The sequence below is a fragment of the Muscardinus avellanarius genome (assembly GCF_963383645.1).
Source record: "Muscardinus avellanarius genome assembly, chromosome: 11".
NCBI lineage: Eukaryota > Metazoa > Chordata > Mammalia > Rodentia > Gliridae > Muscardinus > Muscardinus avellanarius.
This window is the reverse complement of record NC_137797.1, coordinates 101,998,354-102,026,090: the sequence shown is the minus strand read 5'-3', so window position 1 is coordinate 102,026,090 and position 27,737 is coordinate 101,998,354. Positions and strand designations below refer to the sequence as shown.

Genomic DNA, 27,737 nt, shown 5'->3' with positions numbered 1-27,737 from the left:
GCTCGCAGGGTGGTTAGCACTCGTCGTAAAAATCCCAACTCCCAGGTAGATGGGAAATTCATTTGGCATGATTATGATGCTGCAAATGGGCTGTTAAACGTTTGTTTGAGTCCAGCCTCACACAAAGAGCAATCACTGACAACAGAGAATTCAAGGAATTCTTTTTTTTTTTTTTTTTGGTGGTACTGGGGTTCCTGGAAGCCCTTCTACCTCCGGGCTACACTCCCAGACCTATTTTTACATTTTTATTTGGAAACAGGGTCTCCTAAGCCAGCGCACGCGGCTGGCTTCGAACCTGCGCGATCCTCCTGTTTCTGCCTCCCAAGCGCGGGGATTACAAGCGTGCGCCACCACGCCCGGCAAATTCAAGGAATTCTATCACTAACCAGCAGCGTGACTTTGAACAAGTCCCTCCACCTAGACAGGCTTCAATGTCCCTTTGTATCAAAAGAATGGGCAGAAGCATTTAGATGCTCTCTGGAGAGCTTGAGGGATGCTTTGCGGTGCGCCCTTGGTGGCAAGAAGAGGCGAAATCCTAGAGTCTCCTCTCTTTCCACAAAGACACAGATGGTAAAACTTCCAGGACTCAGGGAGTGTAGGATGGGTGCGGAACTGGGTGATAGGTGTCCCCTGGCTGCCTGCCATTCCTTAGGGTCTGGAGGAACTAGCCTCGCTGTTGTCAACTCTCGGGATCTGCATCCTGCAATCCTCTAAGAGGAGCAGAGAGATAAACAAAAGAAGTCTGGGAAAGGCAGCTGCTTCAGTAACTGTTTGGAGGCTGCCTGCACAGAAAACACAGCCATTTCCCCTATGCCTGGCCCACTTGACATTCAGAGTACAAGTTGCAGGGGAGGGGTTGGGCCTCTCCAGGCAGGAACCGGAGTCCAGGCTTCCCCTGCTGTTTGTCAGAAGAGGACAGACAATACGAATGTCTCTCAGTGCCACACTTGAGCCGTCTCACTGTGGCCAGGCGTGCTCGGGACGATCTGGCCACGTCTCGCCCTCAGCCCTGCAGGCGCCGGGATGCAGGCCAAGTACAGCAGCACAAGAGACATGCTGGACGAGGATGGGGACACCACCATGAGCCTGCATTCCCGAGCCTCCACCAGCCGGCAGCTGGAGCCCAGGCACGCAGGTACTGTCCTCTTCCCGGGTCCAGGTAGACCAGAACCCTTCCCTGAGAAACCCAGGGGCTGAGGACCCGCAAGTGCAGGGAAGAGAGGAAACCTTTCCCTGATTTGCAGGGGCATGTAACCGCACTTTCCCCAACTTAGGTGCCACCCCGTAGGGACATCTGAAAACGTAAACTCTGTCTCTACGCGGGTGTTTGATTTTCCAAACATAGCATAGTAGTTTTCTGTTGAGGAAAATAGCTTATCAAGGTGAAATTGTATTCGCATAAAGCGGCATCTGTTTTTCCCCTCCTCGTTCCAAGAGGACGACCAAATCAAGCGCCGCAGCACATTTTTTGTTTTTCTGTTTTTATGATTGGCTCGTTGTTTGCTTTTTTTTTTTCTTTTTCTTTTTTACTATCTGTGATGCGACTTGGAAATTTAGATTCATAAAAGCTACCATTTTGCTTTAAACCCACGGCTCGCGGGCGGAGATTTCCAAGTGAACCAACTGACCCCGGCTTTCTGTGGCAGCATAGCTCTGCTTCTTTCTGTGGCAGCATAGCTCTGCTTCTTGGAGCTGCGGGACCTTTGAGAGTCCCGCTTCGGCACCAGGTGTCGGTGTGGATTTTTCATCTGTGAAATGAAAGATGATTAAAGAAAATGCTTTTTTTAGCGTGTCCCCTCAGCTCTGAAATTCCATGGTTTGGTGATTTAGATAGTGGCCTCAGACTCAGTTATAGCTAATCCCCATTTCCCTCTGGCTTTATTGATTTCAAAATATTAATAAGAAGATTTAACCAGACTAAAAAAAAATGTTTAATTTTAGCTGCGCTGAGCTTCCATCCTATAATTTTATTCGTAGATACGCATCTCTTATCATTTTATTCACAGACACTCATCCCAAAATGACAAAGTAATGATGTTTGCCGGCTTCATCAATTTCCATAATTCACATACTTCTTACCCCAGGCACAATGATAATCACAGGACTTGGAAGGCTGAGACAGGAGGATTATAGACTTGAGGCCAGCCTCAGAAAGTTAGCAAGGCCCTAAGCAACTTAGTGAGAGACTGTTTCAAAATAAAAATAGGGCTGGAGGTAGACCCTCCTGGTACCTCAGTACCACATGAAAAACATAAATAAATAAAAGAAAGAAAGAGAGAAAGAAAAAAAGGAAAAAAGGAAAAAGAAGGAAGGAAAGAAAAAGTTCCTTGGTTCCTGAGCAAATCTGAAACAGAAACGTGAGTTAGTTGTAATGAAAAGTGCTTACATGTTAATGTAGCTAAGAACTCAGTTCTCATGCCGGTCATATACCCACTATCGGTGTAAGCTTACACAAGTAATTTAACTGTCATACAACTTCAGGTTCTTCATTTATAAAACATCAGTGATAGTTGACTTTAGACATACTCATTTGCATTAACTTTTTAAAAATTCTTTTGTACTGGAGATTGATCCCAGGGCATTCTACCTCCAAGCTACAACCCCAGCCCTTTTTATTTTGCAATAAGTTCTCATTACGTCACTGAGCGTCTCACTAAATTGCTGAGGCTGGCCTCAGATCTATGAGATCTTTCTGTCTCATCCTCCCAAATCCTGGATTCCAGGCGTGTGCCTCTGTACCTGACTTAGTTTATATTACTTTAAACTAGCATTACATAGAAGCACTAAAACCTCCTTTGCGGTGGCTCCAAGTACTAGCAGCGATAAATGAGGCAAAACACTGGTATATCACAAACACTTAAAAAATGTGGGTTTTCTGTCAACATTCCATCTCTTGAGAATTCCTAGCATGGTCTGCCTAACATTTTTGGGTCAGATCTGTATCCAGGGGAGATCGGCTCCCTGCCTGTATCTGAACACACCCTTTCCCTTCCACACACAGGTTTTCTTTACCTCTGTAAATCAGGACACACCCTCTTCACTCTTTCTTCTTTATCAAGTAACTTGTAGAGTTTTCCCCCTGCCTTGTCTCCATTAAATCTTTTCTGTTCATCAGTTATCCCCCACCTGGGTCCTATTGTTATAGATTTTTGTTTTTTTACTAAACTGTCCAGTAAGCTGTTAGGGGACACTGGGGGATTTCCAGCCTCTTTGACCTACATCACGGCGGTAACTGGCCAAATGTCAGCTTCTATACCCGCAGGATATGTGTAATAGGATACAAAATGCTTTTCTTTAGCAAATCTTAGGAAGACTCAAGGTCTTAGGGCTGCGGTAGCCAGCAGCTTGGGTGTCCCTGTATTTTTCATCTCCGACTGGAGCCAGGAACTCTCACGAGGAATACTGATTGATATCAGAAGGAACAGTGTGTACAAATAAATTTTGTTGAGGTCGGAGGGTAGAGACGGGGAGGAGCAGGATAAAATGCTCGCTTCAGCCTTTGACATTGGCTTGGTAAGAAATGGAAATTGGAAGAGTTAGGAGCAAGCAGAGGTTACAAAGAATTAAGTGTTTCAGAGTCAAACATCTGGAAATGGTTATCTGAGCCTTCCACGTATAATATCTTGCTTTCATCTTCTTGCGATAGTGCAAATATTTGGGAAAATATCACTGTGAAAGTCCGCTTCTTATCAAAACATATCGGCTATACCTTTGCTGCGAAGAACACCAACAAAATCCCTCTGAAAATGTTTTTGGCAAAGCCGAGTTCAGATTCAACACAATTTTTTTCTGGGGCAAAATTATGAGTAGTCAATTCTTACGGTTTTTTTCTTTAGAATTAATAAAAACAAACCACGCGTAGACATTGATTTCCCAGATCTTGATTTTCCTCAACATAAGAGTCATGTTTGTATTAAAAATAGCAAAGAATTGAAGAGTGAGAAAGTAATACACGAAACACCTTCAAATGGGTTTTCCACGAATTAATGTTCTATCGGGCATATTGCAAGGTGTTGAGGATGTAATGAATATGATATAATCCCAGTTTATGAGAAAATCAGAAGTCTAATGTCATTCTCAACTAAGCCATAAGTATGATAATATGTGCTGGAAGAAGCATGTGTCCGTTACAAATGGCAGCCTGGTTACGTCTCTCTAAAAAGAGGTAGAGGAGCTCAGGGAAGATCCGAGAGAGGGCACACCCACAGCATCGCGTTGATTTTCGGGTGTTCCACATGATGCGGAATCAGGAGAGGGGGTGTTTGGGTTGGAGACACCAGAGGAAGAGGCACATGTGGAAAACGTCAGGGAGATTCCAAGTGACTCTGTTTTCAAAGACTCCGACTCCATAAGGGTGGCCGAGGTGTAGACTTGCAGGTGCAGGTTGGTGGGAGGTGTTTGACAAGGACGGACTTTGAGGTCCTAGCGCGGTGTTCTAACTGTAGCAGTAACAGCGAGATTTAAGCTGGGAGAAACATTACAGCGTGTTCTCAGGACCAACCGGGTGCAGGGTGGGATGTGAAACTGGACACCTACTTTTACCACGAGTCCAGGCAGATTCAGATCTCGAACCATCTGCCGTATGGTTAAGAAGGAGGAAGAGGAATCAATGTGAGTGGCATCCGAAGAAAGACTTAAATAATTGGTATTTGGTCATATGTAAGAAGACAAGGACCGGGACCTGAGTGTAGGCTGCCTAATGTGGCCAAGTGTTCTGTGGACGACGTGTCACTGACTGAGCGGGAAACCCCAGGGGGAACAGGAGAAGGTGAGGTATTCAGTGGGGCCTCAGGAGCTGGGAGGAAAGGTGTGTGTTTGGAGTTGTCCAAAGACACTGGAATATGAAGAATGTGGTGTCGACAAAGGCTACGGGGTTGTCGAGGTAAGAATTCTGAGCTCCATATAGATGCGAAAATTATTGGCATGGTTATTAAATACAACGAAGTAATGATGATAGGTAGATATTAACAAAAATGGTTGGGAGTGGGTGAGATCATGGAGGGAGGGGTTGTGAAATGAAACAAGAAAAGAGAATATTCAGAATATTCTCCTGTGGTAACAGGAGGACCCTGGGGCTCTCAACCAACAGCTGAGGGGCAGGAAGGGAGAGACAGCCCAGCCACATCCACTGGGGCAATGGTAGAGCCCTGTGGACGCGGGAATACCTGAGAGAGGCATTGAGGGAGTCTGGAGAAAACAAATTAAACCATAATGGAAAAGCCAGGGCAATGACGAGTGGGCTCTAAAAATAATATACACTGCGGAGAGTTGAGGTGAGAGGACACAAAACCCAATTGTTGTGGTAGCAATAAGGAAGGAAGTAGATTATTGGTTCTTTTTTGATGGCAATGCTTTGAAAAGGAACTGATGGCTAAATAGTAAAATAAACAACTGACTTTATTTTTTCCTTTTTGTTTTTCTCTTTTTTTTTTTTTTTTTTAGAAGATAGTGAATGTTATCACTGAGGTACTACAGGATTGAGTGAGGGAGTGAGGACTTTTTTTTTTTTTGGTATTGGTACATGGGGGTTCTACCACTGAGATAAACCCCAGCCCTTTCAATTTTGAGACAGGGTCTCACTATGTTGCTATATTGCTAAGGTTGGTCTTGAACCTGTGATCCACCTGTCTCAGCCTTCCAAGTATTAGAATTACAGGTGTGTGCCACAGAACCAGATGAGAAGGGAATTTTTAAGTTATATGTATGTATAAATTATAATTATAATTTTATAACTATATATTAATAATCTTTAATTTTAGATTATAATTATATATAGTAAATATGTATAATGACATATAATTATATGTATAATAACATATAATTATATATATGTAATATGGGGGCTTATTTTAGGTTAAGTTTTAGATCAAGCTAAGAATTTGGGGGGGGGTCATAACAGAGCTTAGCATGAGGGCCCAAGGAGGAGGACTGGTTGGTGGTAAATGGTAAACGCTCTTAGGGAAGAGGTAGGTGAAGGTGGTGCAGTTAAAAAGTAGAATGAGGAGCCTGATACCACACGCTAAGAAACTTTGACTTACCACAGATGGGGCTTGGGAAAAGAAAAGGACGGAGATGAAGAAGATGAAGGAGGAGGAGGAAGAAGAGGAAGAGGAGGAGGGTGGGGGAGGAGGGAGGCCAGTGATTAAATTCTCCTTGAGAAAGTTCATCTTTCAGAGAGAGTAGGGCAAGCCTGAAGGTGGTCATCACTGTAAGATGGATGTAAGAAGTTCTGAGGGCTGAAACCCTGAGATCTTTTTCTATTTCCAAATGCACTGCCACATACCGTCATATACTAATGTGCGATTTGTTGGGGGTTTTAATAAATGTTCAGCTGTGGAATCAGAGTATGTGGGTAGCTCTTTAGCCTGCCCTTCTTACCAGCTGTGCAAACGTAGGCAAGTTAGGTAGATCCTTGGCAGTTCAATTTGGCTGTCCAAGGAAAGTTTAGAGGTAGATAGGAGTAGCGGTTTGCACCTCAGTTGGTCAATTAACTACTCTACAGCTCTGTTTCCACCTATTAATTGCGATAATTTCTGCTTCATAGGGTGTTTGTGATTACTAACGAAGTAACTCATCTAAGGCATTTATGTCAGTAACTCAAGGAATTGGAACAATCATTAATAGTAATGTTATTTTTTAACTGTATTTCAGTAAAGTCCATTCATTGACAAGTGAGGTTAATGCACCTAAATTTTATTCAAAAGGGGAAATATAATTTGACTTCTAACTACTGTGAATTGTAAACCGATGTATTCTGGAAATAACTCATGGATTCTTAGCTGTAAACTCTTTTCAAATAATAGAAAGGATAACACTCATTTCCATTTAGAGAGAATGAAAGCAACAAATATTTGAAATAGATCTATAAAGGAAACCCACATTTTTATGAACACAGAAAAATGTTCAATCCACTGAACTGAGATCGGTTGTCATACAGAGGCTTCCTACGCAAGGATTAGGGCCACAAAGAGAAGTTGCTTTAAAAAGATGATATTTAAACTTACAAATATATCCAAACATCAGTTAAAGGCTAACAATGTTCCATCACTGAAAACCATTAGTAGTATTCTAAGAAGATCAGAGAAAATTTTTTTGAAATCATCTGCACATTATCACCAACTTGGTCCCCATTTCTCTGTGATTCCTGGTTCGCAGAGAAATGTCCAAAGCACAGTATTACCATGATCATTTAATCCTTGCTCTGCCACCAATGTGCAATGTGTCTTTGCAAATTATTTAAATTCTCGATTATTTCTTTTTCCAGATTTTAAGACCCTTTGCATTTCAGAGGCATACTCATAGAATATAGCTGGTGATATCTTCTTAATTTCTTGTAGCCCTGGGATTGGAGAAGTATAAAGTTTTCCCTCTCTGAGGCTTGATAAAGAGTTGCTGGTCAAGAATGACAACTGTCAGCCGGGCATGGCCACGCAGACTTGTAATCCCAACATTTGGGAGGCTGAGTCAGGAGGATCATGGATCATGGTTCATGGACAGCCTCAGCTACTTAGTGAGGTCCTTGCAACTCAATAAAACCCTGTTTAAAAACAATTTTTTTAAAGGGTTGGGGTGTAGAATCCCCCTAGGTTAACATTTGTTAGGTGAGATTAGTCAAGCACAGAAAGAGAAGGGACATATGTTTTCTCTAATACGCCCAAGCTAGGGAGTAGTGGTAATACCAGAGGGACTCCAGATGATGGAGGGGAATCTCAGCAAAGCTGGAATGGAAGGATAGGAGAGGAAGAAGTCTGAGGTTGTTCAATGGAGGAGCTACATACGAATATGTGTAATAGCATAAATACAACACGGTTAACCTGGACACTCTCTTTTGGGGGGGAGGGAAAGGGAGGGGGAAGGGCATGAAGCTCAATGTAAATGTACACCACTCTCAATATGTTCCATATATATATATATATATAGAATGACCCTAAGTTCCATCCCCAGTACCGCAAAAAAAAAGAAAGAAAGAAAAAGAAAAGAAAAGAAAAGAATAATGACAACTCTTTTCAGCCACAAAACTTCCATAACAATAAAGGAATTTGTATTCAAAACTTGGCCCCAGGTACTTCAGCCTTTTATAGTAAGAGGAAACAGAAAAGGGGTGTTTTTTTTTTCTACACATACATAATATATGTTACACTATTATTCCTAGGGATGTTTATACCATTCCTTGGCCTAGCCACACCTCTCTCTAAAAATGCCTCAGGAGACAACATAGGGTGTCTCTTCCAGAAAATAAAACCACAATAAAGCCAACACAAACTCAAGCACCTGCCAGGAGGCTTATTTTTGTGAAAATCTCTGACTTTTTTCTTTTTACTTTTTTTTTTGTTTTTAGGGTGGGAGTGGTCCCTAGAGGGAGACTTCAGTACGATTAGGAACACTTGAAATAAAACTCAGGAACATGAGACTCGCAGCTAGAAGCAAAATACTTAGAGGGGAACAGAGTTTTAAAGAAAAAAAAGTAACATTTGAGTTTATGGTTTTTCTATCGTGGAAGCTTGATTTCTTAGGAAATGCCTGGAACAACTGTAGAAACTCCAGAAGGTAAGGTTAAACTCCGGGTCTGTAGGTAAAACAAGCAGGCGTTGTGAATATTAATGGGAGAAAGCGAAGATTTTTAAATATAAACTTGCGTAGGGAAAGATGGTTCCTTGGAAGGGGATTTTTCAATTTTTGATTCTTAGCAGAAGACATTTCTACTTTACTTTTCTATCCTAGAAACAATTTCAGAAAGATAGCATATTTATTCTTTTCATGGATATAATAATTAAATAATGTGCTAAAACTTAAAGTCCAGGCTGCATCATTAATATGTAAATTTGCGCTTTTTGGTCCTTGAGGCAGAAAATCAACAGTTCTCTTGTTCCCGGTATTATGAAAGGAAAGAAAATATTTAAAGAGAGAAATACTTTGGTTGTTTCCATAGTTATTTTAAACTTTCTTCATATTTCTGCTTTTGGCTAAGGAAATGGTAACAATAAAAAGGATAGGACTTTTTATTTTTGTGCGTTTGAGATGTGTAGTTAGATAAATAGCTTTGAGTAGAAGTAGCTAGGAAAATAACAGAAATACTTATATAGACTAGACATATTCATTTATTCATGCGTTTATTCAATAGTAATTGAGCTATTTCAATTACTGGTCAAGCTTATATACTATAATAAGGACTAAATAAATATTAGTCTATTCTAAGACAGAGTTTACTTTCTACTAGGATAAGACAGACACAAAGAAAAAAGAAAGAAGAGAGATAGATACTCTATTTAAAGGTGATAAGAAATAAGACATAGAAATAAAGCCACTATGTCGGTGAGTTCTCATACGCAGGAAAACCCACGATTAGTTTTCTTGGATTATATTGAACCTTAAAAATATTTAAATTTTTGGAGCTATTTAGCCTGTATTCTGCCTCTGCCTCTGATCTTTTTTTTTTTTTTAAAACATTCTATTGATCTTAAATACTCTTAAAGTCAATGTTATGAGAAAAATCATTTTTTTTCCAGGATAATTTAGCCTGAATCACATAAACTAGCTAATTGAAACAAGGGAGAAAGTAAAATTTTTTTTATATTTGTTCATGACTCAGGTTTTTACAAGGCAGTGTATAGAAAAGTATGACTGGGACATATATTTTGCTGACTCTGTCCTCTGATGACAGAAATGTTGTTTTAAAAAAAAAATCAAGTCGGGCGTGGTGGCCATACCTTGGCTAGAAAATATAATAAAATTGCTTTCTTTAAAAAAGAGCAGTCTGTGAAGAGTGATTTGCATTTTATTCTAAACATACAGCAAGGTGTTTATGAAGGCGATGTTTTACATTTTAAAGTGCATCAGGATGTCCATTCTGGGATTTTTAACTTATTTTACTTGAATTTTAGTTCCAGAGGATAACCATCATATTTTCTATTTCTACACTGTCTTGACTATCCTCACCCCTTTGCAAATAATACTGAGTGCAAATGTCCGTGCTTGGAATGTTTCACGTAGAGGACCTCGCTAGAAGGAAACAGCGTTTGTGTTTCTTTAATCTTTCTGTTTTAGAACTGACTTGAATTCTCAGTGCAGTGGAACTCAGAGGTCACAGAGACCAGAGCTTGTTTGAAGGTTTCCCCCCTCTCTGTATTTTATCTAAATTATAGTGCGAGAGATGTCGCCTGCTCCTGACTGGAGGCCCTTCCTTCATATGGCACCTGTCATTCACACCCAGATCAATGAGCTCTCCGGGGATGGAGTGCGCTCAAGATTGAGAGTGGTGTTCTTGCAATCACAAGTCAGAACGAAGGGGCTGGAGGCGACAGAAGGGTGTTGGTCATAGTTTTATTTTTATTTATTATTATTATTTTTTGCGGTACTGGGGATGGAACCCAGGGGTATTCTACCTCTGAGCCACAGCCCCAGCCCTATATTTATTCTTTATTTTGAAACAGGATCTCACTAACTTGTGAAGGGCCTCACTAAGTAGCTGAGGCTGTCCACGAACTGCGATCCTCCTGTCTCAGCCTCCCAAATGCTGGGATTACAAGCGTGCGCCACCATGCCCGGTGGCATGGTGAAGTGACCATTTCTCCTCACCGATATACAGTGTGCTTTTTAGAAGACACATAGAAGACGCGACGGCTGGGGGGGGGGCACGTTTTACAAAAGTGACAATAAATTAATTTCATGTTTTCCTTGATTATGTAAAAAGCTGTTCCTTGGTAAGTTTCAAGGAGTCTGGGGGCCCTGTTTCAGGTGTGTTAAGAGGAATCTTTGGTAATTAGAATTTGAAGAAAGCCGGGCATGGTGGCCCACGTTTGTGATCCCAGTAATTGGGAGGTTGACACAGGATGATCGCAGGTTCACAGCCAGCCTCAGCTACTTAAGAGAGGCCCTCCGCAACTTAGTGAGACCCCGTTTCAAAATAACGAATAAAATAATAAGGCTGGGGTCGGGCGTGGCAGTGCATGCTTGTAATCTCAGCATTTGGGAGGCTGAGACAGGAGGATTGTGGTTTTCAGACAGCTACTTAGTGAGGCCCTTTGCAACTTAGTAAGATCTTGTGTCAAAATAAAGAATAAAAAAAAAAAAAAAGGACTGGGAGTGTCACTAGGAGGTAGAATGCCTCTTGGTTCCATCCCCAGTGCTTGAAAAAAAAAAAAATAGGGCTGGGGTATAGCTCAAAAGTAGAATGCCCTGGAGTTCAATAGGTCTCAATAGTTCAATCCTCAGCTCTAAAAAAAAAAAAAAAAAAAAAAAAGGACAAGCAGAAGGTTATAAACAACCATATAAGGATAATGACAGCTCTTAGTAGGACTCGGTACATAGTAGGACTGGTAAGGTAGATAGGGAAGGTGGGCCTTGGGAAGAAATTTAGCTCTGAGTCGTGTGACCACTTTTCTGAGGACGGGGGTAAGAAGTCATCTAGACCTGCTTACTCTTGCCCTGTGGAATTTTTCCTGTCCGGAGCCACGCCTCTTGCTTGCTGGCTGTGGACTTCCATCAAGAGGAGGAACGCCGGCCTCACCTCTTTTGTTCTTCTTTGGTTGCCCGCAGGAAGCAGGACTCCAGCCTCTACCTGGCGCCGGGTGGCCTTGACCCTGCTGATCTTGTGTGTGGTGCTGCTGCTGGGCCTGGCAGCCCTGGGCCTCGCGTGTGAGTCCGGCTCTGCCTGGGGGATGGATCCTGGTTCCAAGGTTTTTCTAGGAGAAGAAACATTAGTTATGAATTAAAAAAAATTTTTTAACTTCACTTCTGGAGTAATCTAATAACAAGTATTTAAATAATGAGTAGTGGAAGTATTAAAATACAGCAATCATTAGCTAACCAGAATTAAATCTTCTATATAAGAAGGATTTGGGTAGTATATATATATATACTATATATATATATATATATATATATATAGTATATATATGTATATATAAGATATATATGTATATATTATTTTTTTGGTAGCAGGGATGGAACCCAGGGGTATTCTACCTCTGAGCCCCAGCCCCAGCCCTATATTTATTCTTTATTTTGAAACAGGATCTCACTAACTTGTGAAGGGCCTCACTAAGTAGCTGAGGCTGTCCGCGAATAGCGATCCTCCTGTCTCAGCCTCCCAAATGCTGGGATGACGAGCGTGCGCCACCACGCCCAGGAAAGTTTTTACTCATTTTGATATAACTATTGTTTTGCAACCACCATCTTCTTCAAAATATAAAGCAACCCTCATGATCACGTGAGATTTCTTTATTTAGATTTAGAAAACTGAAATTCAAACCGGTGTCGAAATTTCCCAGTTAAGCAACATGAAACAAGTTGCTTGCCTTCACTGCTCATTATTGCAAACCTATAAACGTACAGAAATAATAACCGACTGTTATAATAATCAAATAAGCAACAGTGTACACAGCATGTTACCAAAACCCAGTGACCGGCAGACAGGTGGATTTGTGGTTCTTGGCTGAGTAATGGTCTCTGTGTACATACAGAGGATGATTGAGCAGTGCCGTAGTTTGGGAATTTACTTCTAAAGTTAGGAACTGCCATCACGATTCCACAGCTTCAGACAGAATCAGAGAAATTAATTTGCCCAAGATGATACGATTTATGCTGTATGTGCAAGAATCTGCGTGTGAATACAGGCAATATGCGGCCTCGGAGCCTGAGGTCTTACACAGTATACTTTTCTTCTGGTCTTTCTCGTAAGTGGGAATCAGAAATAGAGATGTAAGAAATAAGCAGCGTGGCTGACTCGGTCCCTGGGGTTAGTCTTTCAGTTCTACCAACTCTCCAATACTCAGCAAGACAGCATCGCTCTCAAGGATGAACAGCTGGGGAATCTGTCCCGACAGCTGCAGGCTCTTCAAGGCCAGAAGAGGCAGCTTTCAGAAACTCTGCAGCGGGTGGCTGAAAGGCTCTGTCGGGAGCTGTACAACAAAAGCGGAGGTAAGCCTGTTCCCCTCCAGGCCACCACCGGACGTCTGTCAATCTAGAATGGAAGGCCCATCAATTGTCACTAGGAGCCAGTGTTGTTTAATTAATTTACTGGAAAACTCAGTTAAGAGTTTGGGTTGCGAAATCACAACCACAGGTTGGGATCAGTTCCTATATGTCTCTTAACAATACACGCAAGGGGTCTTTAAATGTAATACTTAAAACAATTAGAGCCCGGGCATGGTGGCCCATGCTTGTAATTCCAGCATTCAGGAGGCAGAGACCTGAGGATCAATCGATTCTCGAGGACAGCCTCAGCTACTTAGAGAGGCCCCTGGCAAACTCAGTGAGACCTGTTTCAAAAAATATAAAGACTAAAGAATAAGACCAGGGGTGGAGCTTGGTGGTAGAATGCTCCTGGGTTCCATCCCCAGTACCAAAAACAAATAAAAATTTAAAAAAAGAAAGAAAGAGAGAGAGAGAGAGGGGGAGAAAGAGAAACAATTCACTTAGAATAACTGATATAGCCAGGCGTGGTGGCACACACTTGTCATTTCAGTATTTGGGAAGCTGAGACAGGAGGATCACGCAGGTTTGAAGCCAGCCTCAGCTACTTACTGAGGCTCTCAACAATTTAGTGAGACCCTGTCTCCAAATAAAATATAAAATAGGTCTGGGAGTGTAGTGTGGAGGTAGAAGGCCCCTGGGTTCCATCCCCAGTACCACAACACACACACATGCACACACACAAAAGAATAATTGATATAACACTACAAGTGAATAGAAACAGGGTTACATCTCAGTGCAACTTGACATATTTGTTTACAAATCCACCCCGGCAAAGAGGTTAATAAATTATAGTTATAGTTGTCTAATTTTAAAAACCACACAAGGATCAGCTAAAAAAATGCAGATAATCTGCGTCTAATCCTAATTATTTTAATTTAGTAAGACTTCATTAGGTAGCAAAAATATACATTTTATTAAGAACCACAGAGAATGGTAATGATCGGTAATCTGCACTTAGAGCAACAACAACAACAACAAAAATACTACTGGAGGAGACTAGAAGAATGTGTGTGTGTGTGTGTGTGTGTGTGTGTGTGTGTCCTTTTCGGATTTCAGTATGGTACATTTTATTCAAGTTGGCATGCTTATCTGATGTCTTAACTGCATGCATAGGAAGCAACATACATTTTCAAGTCTTTATTTTCTGCTTATCTCTTGGGAACTCTAAAGTGGGACAGAGTCTCTTAGACTTCCACACGTACCACTTCCTGCCAGACACCTCACCTAAACAGACACCCCAACTGTGCTATTATCCAGTAAATAATACCAATAGGCACACTCACTTCTGTTTCCCTAAGGTATTGTTTTGCACATGACTAATAGTCTACTGCTATAACTTTTTTATATTTCTGAAAAAATTTTGTTTTTTTTTTCTTTTTCTTTTAGTTTTTTTTTTTGGTTGGGTACCATTATCAAAAAGAGAATCCAGTTTCTCTGAAGCCAATGGCCTCTGAAATTTTTATCTAGCTATATAAAAGTCAATAATAAGAAAAGCTGTGCAAATAAGCCCTATTTAGTTCAAATATGAAAGTATCAAGTTGATATACAAAAAAGTTAGGAACCAGAGAAGAATGTTATTTTAAGAGATTGATACATAAAAAACAAGTTCTGGGTCTGGATGACTTATGTAAAATAACATTCCTGTGTTCAAGGTCCAGTAAAAATTAAGGAAAAAAGAAACAGAAAGGACTGTGAGGAAAATATGATAAGATGATTTTCTTTTTGCAGTACTGGGGATTGAATCCAGGGCATTCTATCTCCAGGCTACATTCCAACCCAATTATTTATTTATTTACTTACTTACTTACTTACTTACTTACTTACTTTATTTATTTATTTATTTATTTATTTATTTTGCAGGTCTGGGGATGGAACCCAGGGGCATTCTACCTCTGAGCTCTACCCCCTGCCCTAATTTTTATTCTTTATTTTGAAACAGGGTCTCACTGAGTTGTGGAGGGCCTCACTAAGTAGCTGAGACTGTCCACGAACCTGGATCGTCCTGTCTCAGCCTCTGTCTCGATTTTTTTAAAATGACATATTTTCGTGTATTTGTAAAGCTGAATGCCCTTCAATTAAGCTTGGTAAAATGGACATTCTTGGTTGAATAACTGTAAATATTTGTCATATTTATCATATGCATTCATAGATAATTTATAGATAAAAAAAGATGACAGAGAGCCAATTTGTTTAGCTTAGGAATCCATGGGCATTTGCAGTTCCCTTAGTTGTACATGCCATAAACAAAACATTTGAAAACAGATCGCCCATCTTCAGTACACACAGTAACATATATGACCAAAAAGATGCATTTTTCCTTTCATGTGTTTTGCAGACATATGTATATATATGCATATGCAAATATGTATGAGTATATATACATTCATATAGCATGTATGTCCAAGGGAAATGAACTTCTAACTTTTATTTCATTTTTCAATTGCTTACGTAGTATTATTATTTTAGTAGTTATTCTTTTTTAATTTTTTATTGGTGCATTGTAGTCATATATCTTAATGGGATGAAAGATGGTGGAGACAGACATGCACACACCACCCAGCTAGCCATTACCCGATATCCACCCCATTCCCTCCTTCCCATGCTTGGCTTAGTAATTGACTGATATGTCTAACTACATCATGTGCTTTAGAGAGTTTCCCTCTTCCCCCTTCCCATCTTCTCAGTTAGGTCACCTTATTGCTTATGTAATATTATAATCAAATGTTAAATTAGGTGAAATTATGTGTGCAGACATTACAATGAACCAGGCTCTCCTTCTGCTGAGCCCAGATGCAACTTCACCATCTCTTCCAGCAGGGACTCCAAGCAGACACTGGCAGGCTAAATGATCATAATAGCAATGAGCACGGTTGAAACTAACGTGTGTACAGTAAGTTGCATGTATGATACTGTGCTAATAGCCCGAGTCCTGTTCCCCTCCCTTACTCCTAGGTAAGCACCAGGCCCCTTCCTGTTCTGGGTCTTAGGAAGCCTGGACCTCCTTTTATTTGTGAGCAGGTGTAGTCAGGTTTGTCATTTTTCTTATGGCAGAATTCTGAGACAGGAAGCTCTGTGTGTGTGAGAGAGGGAGAGAGAGAAAGAGAGAAAAAGACAGAAAGAAAGAGAAAGAGAGGGAGAGAGAGAGAGAGAGAGAGGGAGAGAGAGACCCATAACAAATTGGTAAAGTCACAACATGTCAAAGATAACCTTTTAAACTATTGATTTAAAGGTTTTGACTTTATGAAATATTTCAAAAATATTTCAAATACACAAGGAAATAGTACTAACCCTAGCATCTGTCCGCGTATTGACCACTCAGGTTCTTTACTGATGCAAAATATTTTTACATATTTATGTTGTACAGTATTATAACTTGAAACATGCATAATGTATAATGATCAAATTTGGATAAGTCTTATTTCCATCCCTTGGCATATTAATAATATGTGTTGGGAAACAGCATCTACTTCTTCCCTACTTATTTTGAACTGCATCATAGATGGGTGTGGATTTTATAGAACTATTAGAATACCAGAACCCAGCTTCTCCTCTCTCTGTTTTAGTGCCCCCAGTTCCTTTTTTTTTTTTTTTATTTGTACTTTAACGAGTGTATTTTTTGTACATCATAGTGCGGGCCAGTGTGGTGCAAACATACACGCACACAGCTCTGCCACCTCCCTCCCCGCTACTCCCTCCTCCCCCTCTGCACAGGCCACTGGAAACCGGTAGTAATACCTTCGTATATTGCCAAGGCATTATTCGAACGGTTTCCTTCCTCAATCCTCTTTCCCCCTCCCTTCCCCCACACCCCTTCTGCTATGCTACTGGTATCCCTCCCCATTGATCCAAGGTCTCATACATTTCCTGTTTTCTCTCTAGCTTTCACATATGAGAGAAACAAATACGCTTGACTTTCTGAGGTTGGCCGACCTAACTTAGCATGTTTTCTGATTCCGTCCATATTGCTGCAAATTACATCATTTTGTTCACCTTTCTGGCTGAGTACAATTCCATTGTGTGAATATAACACATGTATCACTGTAGTATTCTAACTTCAATGCTTTTGGGGTTAGAATGCTCTCTCTCTTCTCTCTCTCTTCTCTCTGAGGAGGGCTCTCCCTGGGTCATACAATGGTTCCTTCTATTCCTAGTCTTTTGAGACCCCGTACGTATTATCTTCATGGGGGTTGTACTAATTTGCAATCGCACCGAAAGTGGACGAGCTCCTCTTTCCCTACATCCTGGCCAGCATTTATTAGTGTTGGTATTTTTTTTTTATTATTGCCATTCGAACTCAAGTTACCTGAAATATCAGTGTCATTTCGATTTGTATTTCCTTAATTGCTAGTGATGTTGAACATTTTTCAAATATTTATTGGCCATTTGTATTTCTTCTTTTGAAAAGTTTCTGTTCAATTAAGTTGCCCTTTTTTTTTTTTTTTTTTTGGTGGTACTAGGGTTCCTGGAAGCCCTTCTACCTCCAGGCTACACTCCCAGACCTATTTTATCATATATATATATATATATATATATATATATATATATATATATATATTTTTTTTTTTTTTTTTAATTTGGAAACAGGGTCTCTTAAGCCAGCACGGCTGGGTTCGAACCTGTGTGATCCTCCTGTCCCCGCCTCCCAAGCACAGGGATTAGAAGCGTGCGCCACCACGCCCAGCTAAGTTGCCCATTTTTTATTGGGTTATTTGGAGTTCTTCATGTTAAAGTTTTTGAGGTCTTTATAGCTTCTAGATATTAATCTTCTGTAAGAGGAGTAGCTGGCAAAAATTCCTTTCTATTCTGTAGGTTCTCCAGACTCTTGACTGTTTCCTTTGCTTCATAGAACAGAACAGAATGGTTCTATTTCCTTTAGACATTGCCCAGCTGTACGATTCTGGATTATATGATACTTCTATTTTTTAGCATTTTAAGGAATCTTCAGTTTTTCGTAGTGACTGTACTAATCTATGGTCCCTTTCTCAATATCCTTGCCAATATATTTTTTTTTCTTTTTGGATACTAGCCATTTTATCTGGGGTGAAACGATATCTCATTTTGGTTTTAATGTGCATTTTGCTGGTGATTAGTGATAATGAGCATTTTTTCATAAACTTTTTGACAACTTGTATGTCTTCTTTTGAGAGGTGTCTAAATCATTTGCCCATTTAAAAAAATGGATTATTTGGGGTTTTTTTTATTGTTAAGCTTCTTAGTCCATGCACATTCTAGGTATTAATCTCTTGTTGAGTGAATAGTTTACATTTCTCTCTGTTGATTATTTTCTTTGTTGTGCAGAAACTTCTTGCCTTGGTAGAATCCCATGTGTCCATTTTTTACTTTTCTTGTTTGTTCTTCTGGGCTTAGATCAAAAAGATCTTTGCTTCCACCAGTGTATTGAGGCGTTTCCTCTACTTTTTTCTAATAGTTTCATAGTTTCCAGTCTTATATCAAATCTCTTATCCATTTTGAATTGATTTTTACTTGGTAAGAAATAATAATCTAGTTTCATTCTTCTGCACTGATATATCCACTTTTCCAAGAGCTATTTATGGAAGGAACTGTCCTTTCTGCAATATTTATTCTTGGCACCTTTGTAAAAAATTAATGGGCTGTATGCACCTGGATTAATTACTAGGTTCTTTGTTCTGTTCCACTTGACCAGTTAGCTGTTATTCTGTTAACAGTTACGTACTAAATTGTTTTTAAGGCAATAAAACCATTACAGATATGAGTAAATTTCCTATCCCATCATGCACCTGGGGGATTTGGGTTACAGGTCCCTGACTCTCAAAAGCTAAAGTCCAGGTATCCACATAGATGTTAAAACCGTGACTCTCAGAGACTAATCCTGTATATGCAGCCAGCACCCACCATGTCTATTTCACTCTTGTTTTGCCCACATCTTCATTTCTGATACATGGGAATTTATAATTCTAACTTTATGCCTGTCTTGGTATTTTTTTCTTCTAATTTTTCATTTTACTGAGAGTGAGAAATGAGCCCCTCTCATACTGGTACAAATTACATTATAAAAATTCATTTTACTATCATTTACGAGGATTTTGAAGATGAAAACTATAGACTCCTTTTATTTCTTGAATGCAAATATTTTGAGTTTCTGAACATATGAACAGCTCTATGAAATTGAGTTTTCTCTCCACATGTCGAATTGCAGTCCAGGGGCCAGGGAAGTTTCAGTCAGTCATTGCCAGAGTTCATACTCTCTATTACCAGTGTCTGTTTTAATTTAAATTGTCTATCCAGCATCAATTATAATTCCTGGCCTATCATGGCTGTTTGGTATGTGTTTGTAATTATCATCATCCGGGCGATTAAATATCTTAGAGAAATCTTCCCCCACAAAAAAAGTGGGTCTGGAGATGGAACCCAGAGGCATTTGACCTCCAAGCTACACCCCCTGCCCAATTTTTTTATTCTTTATTTTGAAACAGAGTCTCACTGAGTTGCAGAGGGCCTCACTAAGTAGCTGAGGCTGTCCGCAAACCACAATCCTCCGGTCTCAGCCTCCTGAATGCTGGGATTACAAGCGTGCACCACCACGCCCGGCTGAGAAATCCCTTATCGCTTAAGACTTCAAACAATGTATAATTTCAAGAAAAACCACACAACAGACAGAAGTAGAAAATCATTTACTAAGATTGCTGTTCTTTTTTTCTTGACCCTCCAGAACACAGGTGCAGCCCCTGTCCAGAAAAATGGAAGTGGCATGGGGACAAATGTTACAACTTCTATAAAGAGAGTAAAAGCTGGCAGGGCTGTGAATATTTCTGCATTGCTGAGAATGCCACCATGCTGAAGATAAACACACAGCAAGTGCTGGTAAGGCCCTGAGTCTTTTTGATGTTAGAAGGAGTCTCTAAAGGTGTCCTTTAAAGAGCAACACCAGGCAATTCTGAGGGGTCGAGGGGAGTGGCTCACAGATTTCCCACCTTCTCCAATCAAGGTCTGTGTTTCTCCTATTGCTTTGCACTTCTGCAGTAGAAGAAAGACCTTAAATACCTATAAATTCCATAAATACCTATTTTACAGAATTTCACCATAAATACCTATTTTAAAGAAACATGGAAAGAGCTCTTCAAACTCCCTCTTCGGTCAGGGAGCAAGTAGGGCACGCCTTGAATTTTGACCTCTTTTGAATTGAGTCGGAAGGGAATGATGTTGATGTCATGTCAGAAAGACGAAAAACAGCACAGCCTGCCCTTCTGTTGCAAAAGGGACAAAGTCATTAATTAAAGCATATCTAATTAAATCATCACCACAATCTGCAAATATCTATCTTGTCTTCCAGAAGACGGGTCAAGGCAAATATAAGACGTAAACTACAAGGTGACCTAAATTGAGTTAGGACATACAATTGAAGTACCCTATAAGACAGTATAGCTATAGCTGGGTGTGTGGCTGAGTGGTGGAGTGCTTGCCTAAGATCCGTGAGGCTCTGGGTTCAATACCCAGTAGTGTAGGGGAAATAAATCAATAAACAGGTTATGTGATTATATTCCTTTTTCTCATATTCATGACTGCTTTTGCATTAAATTTCTAATTCAATTAAATTTCCATCAGCCTAATCATTATTTATTTTTGCTTCTTTAAAATTTAGCAGAGGTCTTTGTGCAGGGCAAATTATCCAAAATAGTTATTTAATTAAATGCCCAGCTCACTATACACAATCTTTTCTAGTTAACTATTAATTACTATCAATTAATAACACTTTTCTAGTTAATTATTAATTACTATCCACATCCTGAAATCTGTATGATTTTGCAATAACTATGCCTACCATTTTCCTTGTAATATCTATATCTAATATTTCCTATGTCTTCCTTATGACTTCATTTGTTTATTATTGGAGGGAAATATTTTTACTAAGACACTATGTCCTGGAATAGACTCTCCTAATTTTTAAAATTATCTTTGCTTATTGAACTATACTATATGCAGTGGTAGGAAATTTTTCTATAAAAGCTATATAGTTATTTCTCTCATGTACTTCACACGTGTATATATATATATCATTTTTATATGACTTATTTCTATAATATTTAGTTTAAAGGGATTCCCATTTAATTGAAAAAATATTTCCAAATAGTTGTTTTTTTGCTCTATTCTGTGACTATTGATTTGCGTTAGTTTCACTGATTTTTTAATATCGCTTGTTGAATCAACATGTTGCATTCATTATCCTAAGGGTTGAGTGTACAACATTTTTTAAAACAAAGCGTATAACCCTAAAGATTCATAATATGATGAAAAAGAAATTCATAAAAGTGGATAATTACAATAGATTTAGATGATTTCTATGTTAAAGTTATTAGAAATATAGAGTGAGACTAGGTTGAAGAAAGAAAATAACTTTTTAAGATTTAAAAAATAGTAGAGAAAGAATTATCATGTACATGACTATGCATATGCATATAAATACATATGTATATATAAAAATTAAAATTTTTTTCTCCTTCCCCAACATAGTTTCCAAATCCATCTTTTACTTTGTCTTGCATTGACGTCCACTTACTAATATTTTCTTAGTCCCAAGTATTTTTTATTTTATTTTTTATTTATTTACTTTTTTTTTGGTCCTGGGGATAGAACCCAGGCGCCTCTACCTCTGGGCTGTGCCTACCACCTAATTAATATTTTATTTTGAAACAAGATCTCACTACATTGCTGAGAGCCTCACTAAGTATCTGAGGCTGGCTTCGAACCTGTGCGATCCTCCTGTCTCAGCCTCCCGAGTACTGGGATTACAAGCGTGCGCCACCATGCCCGGCTCATTCCCAAGTATTTATAAAGGTTACTTTCCCTTTCCTGCAATTTTTCTTTCAAATTCTTCCATTTCCCAGAACCACTCCACATTTCTTGGTAAGTATCCTCCCCATTATTTTTGAATCATTCTTGATGTTTGAGAATAATGGGTCATGTTTACGTCTTGGTTGATTAAGTTTCACCATATCAACCTAACAACTGAGATATGACAAGTTCCTGAACCTGGACAGAGCTTCAGTGGCCCTCGTGACAGATCCTTCTGTCTCGAGTGGACCGCATCGTCATGGGGAGCACTCCTGGTGGTCCTCTCTGAGCAGCACTGGCTGGCTGCACGCATCTGCGTCCATGTGTTGAACACCCCCGGAGCTAAAGGTCTTCTCGTGTGCCTTTCACAGGACTTTGCCATGCCTCAGAGCTACTCTGAGTTTTTCTACTCTTATTGGACAGGGCTCTCCCGCAACAGCAGCGGCAAGGCCTGGCTGTGGATGGACGGGACACCTTACTCCTTTGAACTGTAAGCTTTCAGAACATATTATGAGAATGACGTTTAATAGGGAGGGTGAGGGAGCTCAGAAAACATCAATCAATCGTCTGCTCTATGCTGGATACTGCATTTGCAGGGGGAAGTGGAAACTTCCAACGATGTTTAAAACGTTAGTGCTTGCTTTTGGAAGGCATACAAAATGGTGAGGAGACAGATACACAGTGTTAGTAGAAAATCAGGGGACAGTTCTTTGGACATTTCCAGCAGTATGTGGCTAGGATGTACTATGAAAGACAGGGAGGGAGAAGGGAGGGAGGGAGGAAGGGAGATAGAGAGGGAGAGAGAGAAGAGAGAGAGAGAGAGAGAGAGAGAGAGAGAGAGAGAGAGAGAGAGAGAGAAAATGAATCACTTATGTGTACTCTATGGTCCAGGTTGCAAAACTTTTTAATGCCTAGAGACAGGATAAAACCTCAGGTTCCTTATCTTTTTGTGCAGTGAAATAACACTTGCCAAGAATAGATTTTCTGGCACTATATGTAAAATGCTAGTTTTGCTTATGATGGGAGCGTTTAGATAGGCAAACAGATAGGATTTTTGGAAGAGGAAAATGGAATTTCTGTATCAAAGTATATTACACAAGAGCCATTTTTTTTTAACAGATCTCTTTCTTCTCCAGGCACAGTAAAGCAATTTATTGTCCCGGGAGATAGTGCAATCATTCGTGTTTTACAATTTACCATAGCAGCAAAAGCACATGATAAGTCTGGGTTAGAACATATGTCTCTGTTCTAGTTAGAAACACTTTTTGTTGTGTCTCTTGCTGCTTTGAAGATCATAATGGAAATTAAGTGCCAGCAAATAGAGAGCTCAGTAGCCCCCATCTGCCCAGTAAATTCATTCTGGGTGCATAGTCTAGCATTTTATCATCATAGGAAGACTTGTATGCACTTTAGGAGTACTTACGATTGGATTTTAGGAAATGTAATTTAATTTTCTTTTTTTTTTTCTTCTCTAAGGTTTGAGATTATAATAGATATCACCAGCCTCCGGAGCAGGGACTGTGTGACCATCCTCAATGGCAGAGCTTTCTCCAAGGACTGCAGAGAGCTGAGGCGGTGTGCGTGCGAGAGGACTGCGGGGAGAGTGGAGCCCGAGGGTCTTCGCTAGCCTCCCTGGACCCTTAGGTGGGGGCTAACCGCTCAGCCTCAGCTGCCAACTAGACTCGAGCCATGTGAGGCCAACTCGAGAGATATCCGAGACCCTGGGAAATGGGAAATAATCAAGAGAGACAATCCTTCGGACTGGTACAAGAAGGGTTCTCATGTTTGCTCTTCAGGATCACCAGCGTTTCTAAACTGGATGTGTGCACCTACTACCAGTAGTGATAAGAAGTCTTGTTCACGGAGCGTCCATGAGCCCTAGAGCCCGACGAAGCTGTCATCTGCCTTCTTGACTGAGAAATAACTTGCTGGTTTTCTTCCTTCTCAGCATCCAACAATCCCTCCCTGTTTCCATGGCTTCTTCGTACTTGGAGAAGTGAGGAGCTTACTGAAGTGGGGGAATTACCGGAAAGTAGCATCCTTTGCCATGAGAGTCAGGTGCTCTAAGAGAAATGAGCTGGACCTTCCCCATCCCATGCTGCTAAATATCTGACTAGATTTTTGTAATTGTTGTTGGTCTCCAGATTGCACTTTTTATTTCCCATTCTCTCAATAAAGACTCTATCTATGTTGCCTATGGTCAGCATTCCAACCATAATGACTCTTTTTATGAGAATATTATTTTCTTATAAAATTTTATAAAGCCACCTTATAAAACTTCTTATGAATATCCTTCTTCGTGACCAATAAGGCTCCAAACATTGCCTTTTTCTTCTAAGAATTTCTCGATTCTGCATCAGAATCACTGCCCCTTGAGACTCTCTCCTTCAGAGAAATTGAAGAATAGAGGAGAAATAAGTTTCCCTTCTGTGCTCCTGAAAAAGTCTGGTTTCAGTTTTTACTTTCACTCATTTGATCCATGTTTATACCTTTCAGGTACTGAAGATTTAATAATAATAAATGTAAAAAAGGTGTAGTGTCCATTTTTTAGAAAGGATTTTCCATGTGGGGGAGAATTCAACATGGGAATGCTTTTCAAAATTTGATAATAATCGGTGTTTTGATTGTGCCTCACTGAGAGTTTGAGGGGACTCTCAGAATCTTGCCTATCGTGATGCTTTGGCCAACAAACCAAAACCAAGTCTCTGCGATGCGTGTTATCTCCACGAGGCTGGTTTTTAATATTTTTCTAAACTGGAATATTCTGTGGCCCAAATTATGACATGAACCCGTGGTTGATGAAGAAATGGAGTTGCAAAGATCACATGAATTCCAAGTAGTCATGGAATGTGAAAGACCGTGGCATCTTCATAGCTGGTTTCTCAACTAGACACATTTTTCTCAGGATGACTGTGTGCGTTGGTCATTAACACCATCGCGACTGCTAACTTTATAGGTTGTAGATGAGTCGACCCTAGAAAGGATCCTCCATTATAAATCTGTATTTTTCAACAATGGGGTGTTTCAGTTTTATTTTCAGGAAGCATGCATGTCGTGGGGAAATTGCATCAATTAGCAATCAAAGGGTGGAGAAAACACTTCTGTGTGTCTCTTCATAAGACCTCATTTGGAAAGATTGTTGTTGATCTAATACTACCTGCAGATCCCTCCTCTGAAAACTTTTAATCTAGGAAATTTCTTCAGTGTGGAATGGGTTTTATGTTGATTAATTGTGTTGTGGAAAGAGAACGGCAGGTATTGTCAGAAAATAAGGGCTGTAGACCTCCTATTGTGTCTTATTTTACTTCAGACAGTATTTCATTAAGCATAAAGTGGAAATATTTGTAATTTCCTCACGCTGTAACTCTTGGTTAAATTCACAACATAAACTGCAATGTAAAGCAGAAAGGAAATTCAGGAAGTATTAAGAAGAATTTAGTGATTCATTTTTAAATACACAAACATGCATGAAAAACCATTTTTGAAGATCAACAATCATGAACAGGATATACAAGGATACTAGATTGGGGAGCTGAGGATTTTATCAAAGACTTCCATGAGGAGAGCAGATGTTCAACAAAAGTGGCTAATATAATAGGTGCATAACAAGAAATGGGATTAAGCCTGTTGTTAAGCAATTGTTCTTTAAACCTTACCGCTCCAGTCAAATAATTTATGGAAAATCGTAAGATAGAGAGACGGCACTCATTAAATTTTGACATCTGGCATCCTATGATCAGAGGTGGATGGCACATGTCTTTTTTATCTGCTTTGGAGTGAATGGTAAATAGTATTCGTGCTCAAAATACAGGACCTAAAAGAAGCATCATTTTAGATAGCAGGGAGAAAAAAATAGCATTTATTTGACACTTTCTTTTCGTGAATTTACCCCTTTTCATTTTGCTCTCAATCCCCTTGACCATATAAGAAAGCTCACAATATCGACCGCACTATGAACAAACACTTCCCAAAGACAGGAAAAGAGGATGGCACAACATTTTCTCATTTTCTTCACAGTTACATTTTGTAATCTTAAGAATAGAAGGAAATCATGAAGTGAATTTGAAAATTCGATTTGCTGAGAATAATTTTCAGTGGAGGATCAGAAAGGGGCCCCAAAGGAATTGTTATTTTTTTTTTTTTTCAGCATCAGGAGACATTTTCTCTTCTAGGCTCCTGTGTGTATAGATAATTCTGAAGAAATTGCAAGAAAAGTCAAACAAGAACACGACCTTTCCTGGTAGAGCCCAGTTCCCTAGTGAACACAATAAGCTATTTCCTTTCCTGAGGATATTGAACCAGCTCTCAGGACTTATCAACAGGAAACAGGTCATGAGCCCTGTAACAGCAGGAAGTGTGAGAAGGGTAATGGGGAACTTTTATTTGGGGGATACAAGTGGATTATGAACCAAGTACAAGAGTTTAGCAGGTTGTCTTAGGATCACCCTTAATGTCCGGAAATCAAATCCTCTGATAGAGGATTCTTGTAGTTTTCAGGTATACAAAAAACAGAACAATATGGCTTAAAGGACGCCTGAGTTTTGAACAAAGCTCATTGTATGATGAGGTTTGGAGACTATAATAGTGCTCATTATTACGATGATATTAGTAATATTCCAACGTTTTTCTTTTTACACGTCTAGGTCACTTTGACATAGAATAGTTTTTGTTTTTTGTTAAAGCTCACTCAGAACTTCATGGGAGACTCAACTCATTACTGGTAGAACCAGGCTATCAAATCGGTTATCTCTGTGCTAACTACATTTAAAAAGCCTCGCTACCTGGGATGAAAAGCAACCTGCAGAGAGATCTCTCCTCCCCACAGCATCTGTGTGGAAGTAGGCAGTGTCCCTACTGAGGAAATTTGTAGGCACCAATGCCAGCTGTACTGCAGATAAAAATCAAACTTGTAAATAAAGCCTCATCCACTGGCTGGACACCTCCGCTGGAGGACGTCTGTCTTTTGTTTCATTGTGATTTTTCTAAGAGGAATCATAAATGCTTCCTCTCCTTCCTCTAAACATAGCTCCCCGACAATGCTTTGAAGAAACCTAAGGACAAACAGTCTTTACCGCTGACAATCGCCATTGTTTCCACCTTTATTCCAGGTTATTATTATTCCAGCTGCTGGCTCTGGAAACTAAATATAGGAGAAAACTGATACTGATACTTTTTTTGAGGAGGGGTCAGGAGAAGATGTAGAGAAAAAAATGCTTTTGTGGATACTAAAGGTAAATAAGGAAAACAACAACAACAAAAACAAAACAAAACAAAACAAAACAAAGGCTTGCTCTTCCCATGGTAGAAGTCCTGTGAGTAACGGGACCTTTAGTATCACTTGAATGATTCCCACTGCTTTGGTGAGTTGCCATTTTTACTTTATTTAAATAGTACCTTTATTTCCAGGATAAAAGATGAGACTCAAGCATATCTGAGCTACTTCTCAGGAGACACAAAGGATGAAATAAAGTTATATCAAGTTTAGTAAATATTTACTGAGCTCCCCCTGTGGGCTAAGGAGTTGTTCTAGAAAGGTGACTGTTAGAAAGCTAATATAATAACAACTAGTGAATTGTTCCTTCCTGAGAACGAGGAGGTACCCATTATCAGCTGGTTCTTGGGAATAAAATAGATGTTTCAAAAAGCCTATAGATCTAACATGGGGGTCGTCTAGACATTTGTTTGAGGAGAATTTATTAACTTTCAAACAGATAAAACTTACTTTAAAACAGATATAAATAGAGGAGCCATGGCCCCCTCTCCCTGTGTATCTCAACTCTCTCCAGAGAGCTGCTGGCCATTTATACCTGAGTCTTATCTTCTCAATATTTCTGCAACATGAACAGAAAAAGGGATTATTTTAACCTAAAATACACAAATAAGATAGACGCTTAGAGATGGTGAGTGACCTTTTTCCCAGTGTCAAGCACTAATACAGTGTTCAACTCTAT

General features: G+C 39.7%; 1 protein-coding gene across 2 annotated transcripts; it reads left to right on the top strand.

Annotated features, from left to right (window-relative positions):
* Nucleotides 1-1,023: 1,023 nt before the first annotated feature.
* CLEC1A (C-type lectin domain family 1 member A) lies at nucleotides 1,024-23,485 on the top strand (the record flags this gene model as incomplete). 2 transcript variants are annotated; one of them, XM_080705206.1, is made up of 6 exons in its annotated part: nucleotides 1,024-1,135; nucleotides 11,536-11,634; nucleotides 12,742-12,918; nucleotides 19,667-19,818; nucleotides 22,158-22,276; nucleotides 23,263-23,485. In XM_080705206.1, 6 exons carry the CDS (start codon nucleotides 1,024-1,026, stop codon nucleotides 23,411-23,413), a joined length of 810 nt encoding a protein of 269 aa, XP_080561332.1. In that variant the 3' UTR covers nucleotides 23,414-23,485. The 2 variants fall into 2 exon arrangements, with proteins under 2 accessions (XP_080561332.1, XP_080561333.1); XM_080705207.1 differs by lacking the exons at nucleotides 11,536-11,634; nucleotides 12,742-12,918.
* Nucleotides 23,486-27,737: the final 4,252 nt, after the last annotated feature.